Source organism: Penaeus japonicus, unplaced genomic scaffold (assembly GCF_977035675.1).
Source record: "Penaeus japonicus unplaced genomic scaffold, GWHDUDI00000001_assembly GWHDUDI00000005, whole genome shotgun sequence".
Classification (NCBI taxonomy): Eukaryota; Metazoa; Arthropoda; class Malacostraca; order Decapoda; family Penaeidae; genus Penaeus; species Penaeus japonicus.
Genome location: NW_028234407.1, coordinates 32,598,248 through 32,600,747, shown reverse-complemented (window position 1 = coordinate 32,600,747; position 2,500 = coordinate 32,598,248). Strand labels below are relative to the sequence as shown.

Genomic DNA, 2,500 nt, shown 5'->3' with positions numbered 1-2,500 from the left:
TCTAAGGATCACCACACACACTCGCAGGAGCTTACTCCAGCCGTAAGTTGTCTGCCGTGCTTTGCCCTGTGTACACATAAACCATATCACATATAGACACTATGTTAGATTTAAGGATATATATACAAATATGCATATATATACATATATATTATATATATATATATATATATATATATATATATATATATATATATATATATATGAATCACAAAAAAACACAATAACGTGCACATAACAGAATTAATAACACTGCCACTAAAAGAAAGGAAAAAACTTGCGACGTTTCGAACTTTTTCATGAAAGTTCCTCTTCAGGCGAAAGCAATCCAAAAAATGAATCATTCATTCATTTTTTGGATTGCTTTCGCCTGAAGAGGAACTTTCATGAAAAAGTTCGAAACGTCGCAAGTTTTTCCTTTCTTTTAGTGGCAGTGTTATTAATATATATATATATATATATATATATATATATATATATATATATATATATATATATATATATATGTATGTATATCAATACACACACACACCATTCCCGAATTTTATCGTCACATTTCTCCGCAGTGAGTTGCGTTTTGTCTCCAGTTTCGGTCGCAGTTGGTTCGAAGCTCCGGAAGCGCGATGGCTCGTCCTTCCCATGTTGGTCTTTTGGTTGCTTTGGTCCTGGGGACTCTGGTGGCCTCGGTGACATCCTTGTCTGTTTCAGGTAAGAAGACAAAGGTGCTGGTTGTGTTGACTGTTTTCTATGAGTGTGTCTATGTGTGTATAAAGAACGGAAGAATGCAGTAAGATCTGTTTTACTCTTGATATTTCCACTTTCAGAAAAGTCTTTGTCGTCTGTCAAACTGGAAGCACAGCTGGATGACCCGGTGGTGAGATATTGCTTATGAATTATTTGGGGTCAATTTCCAATCGGGTTGTTTATGTTCATTTCCATTTAAGTGCACCATAATTACATTAATCTAAAAAAAAGGAAAAAAATCGTGAATCACATTCATGACTCGGTGATTCCCTGGATTTATCTCTTATCACGATTTTTTTTTCTAGGAATCTGAAATCGTGTTGAACGTAAACAAGAGGCACGCCGAGATGCATCATGTTGCAAAGGTACAGTTTATATTTACCTGATTGTTGTTTTTTCAATACACTGTATAGGAGAGAAAGAGAGAGAGAGAGAGAGAGAGAGAGAGAGAGAGAGAGAGAGAGAGAGAGAGAGAGAGAGAGAGAGAAAGAGAAACAGAGAGAGAAAGAGAAGGAGAGAAACAGAGAGAGAGAGAGAGAGAAGGAGAAAGAGTGAGAAATCCAGAAATTCACAGAGGATTGGGGGAGAGAATAAATGCACACAAAACTAGAAATATAACAATTAGATCATGTCTTTTCCCTCTTTTTTTCCAGCGAGAAGCAAACACGCACTCCATTTCCAAGCGTCAATCGTCTGTCACTTCACGCCTTGAGGTAAGTGTTAAGCGGAGAAGTCACCCACTTAGGAAAGCCAAGTTGTCCCTCCAGCCCTATTTTTACGTCACTTTCCTATTTTTACGTCACTTTCCTTTTTTACGTAAATTTCCTAGCTTTACGTCACTTTCCTTTTTTTACGCCACTTTCCTATTCTTACGTCAATTTCCTATTTTTACGTCACATTCCTATTTTTACGCCACTTTCCTATTTTTACGTCACTTTCCTATTTTTACGTCACTTTCCTTTTTTACGTAAATTTCCTAGCTTTACGTCACTTTCCTTTTTTTACGCCACTTTCCTATTTTTACTTCAGTTTCCTATTTTTACGTCACTTTCCTATTTTACGTCACTTTCCTGTTTTTACGCCACTTTCCTATTTTTACGCCACTTTCCTATTTTTACGTCACATTCCTATTTTTACGCTACTTTCCTATTTTTACGTCACTTTCCTATTTTATGTCTCTTTCCTATTTTTAGGTCTCCCTCCTATTTTTACGTCACTTTCCATGCCAATCCGTACTCTCCCTGAGTACGACTTCCAGTTTCCTCTTTATTATGACCTCCTCTTTCCCCTTCAATACCTCTTCTCCCCCCCTTCAATACGTCCATCTCCTTCCTCTTGCACAACGGTTCCCCCCTTTCTTCTTAAAACGAATTCCTCTTTCTTCTAAAAAAAAGAAAAAAAAAAGAATACTCCAACTCGAAACGACTCCCTCTTTCTCCGCAAAACGACCCAATATTTCTCCTCAAAATAACCTCGCATTTCAACGCAAAACGACTCCCTCTCTCTCCGCAAAACGACCCAATCCTCCTCCCTCTGAAAACGACCTCGTCTTTTCTCCCCCCCAACCACCAGACCCTCCAGTTCAGATCGGCGCTGATGTTCATCGAAGCCGACCAGGCATCGGACGTCACAGTAGCAGTCGAACTGGCCGAGGTGTTCGAGCAGATCAACAAGACGTTGCAATCGGGCCAAGCCACGAATAACAGAGCTGATGCCTTTGAACGCCAACTCCAAAGTATTGCAGCCAATGTCAGCG

General features: G+C 39.0%; 1 protein-coding gene across 1 annotated transcript in view; it reads left to right on the top strand.

Moving 5' to 3' along the window:
* LOC122255853 (uncharacterized) overlaps nt 1-2,500 on the top strand; it is a 7,943-nt gene that overhangs the window by 82 nt on the left and 5,361 nt on the right. The window contains exons 1-6 of the mRNA XM_043020212.2: nt 1-42; nt 567-708; nt 825-874; nt 1,050-1,109; nt 1,398-1,457; nt 2,317-2,500. The exon at nt 1-42 is cut by the window's left edge and continues 82 nt beyond it; the exon at nt 2,317-2,500 is cut by the window's right edge and continues 32 nt beyond it. Of these exons, the coding sequence (XP_042876146.2) occupies nt 624-708; nt 825-874; nt 1,050-1,109; nt 1,398-1,457; nt 2,317-2,500 (439 nt within the window). The 5' untranslated portion in view covers nt 1-42; nt 567-623. The remainder of the gene's footprint in view (nt 43-566; nt 709-824; nt 875-1,049; nt 1,110-1,397; nt 1,458-2,316) is intronic.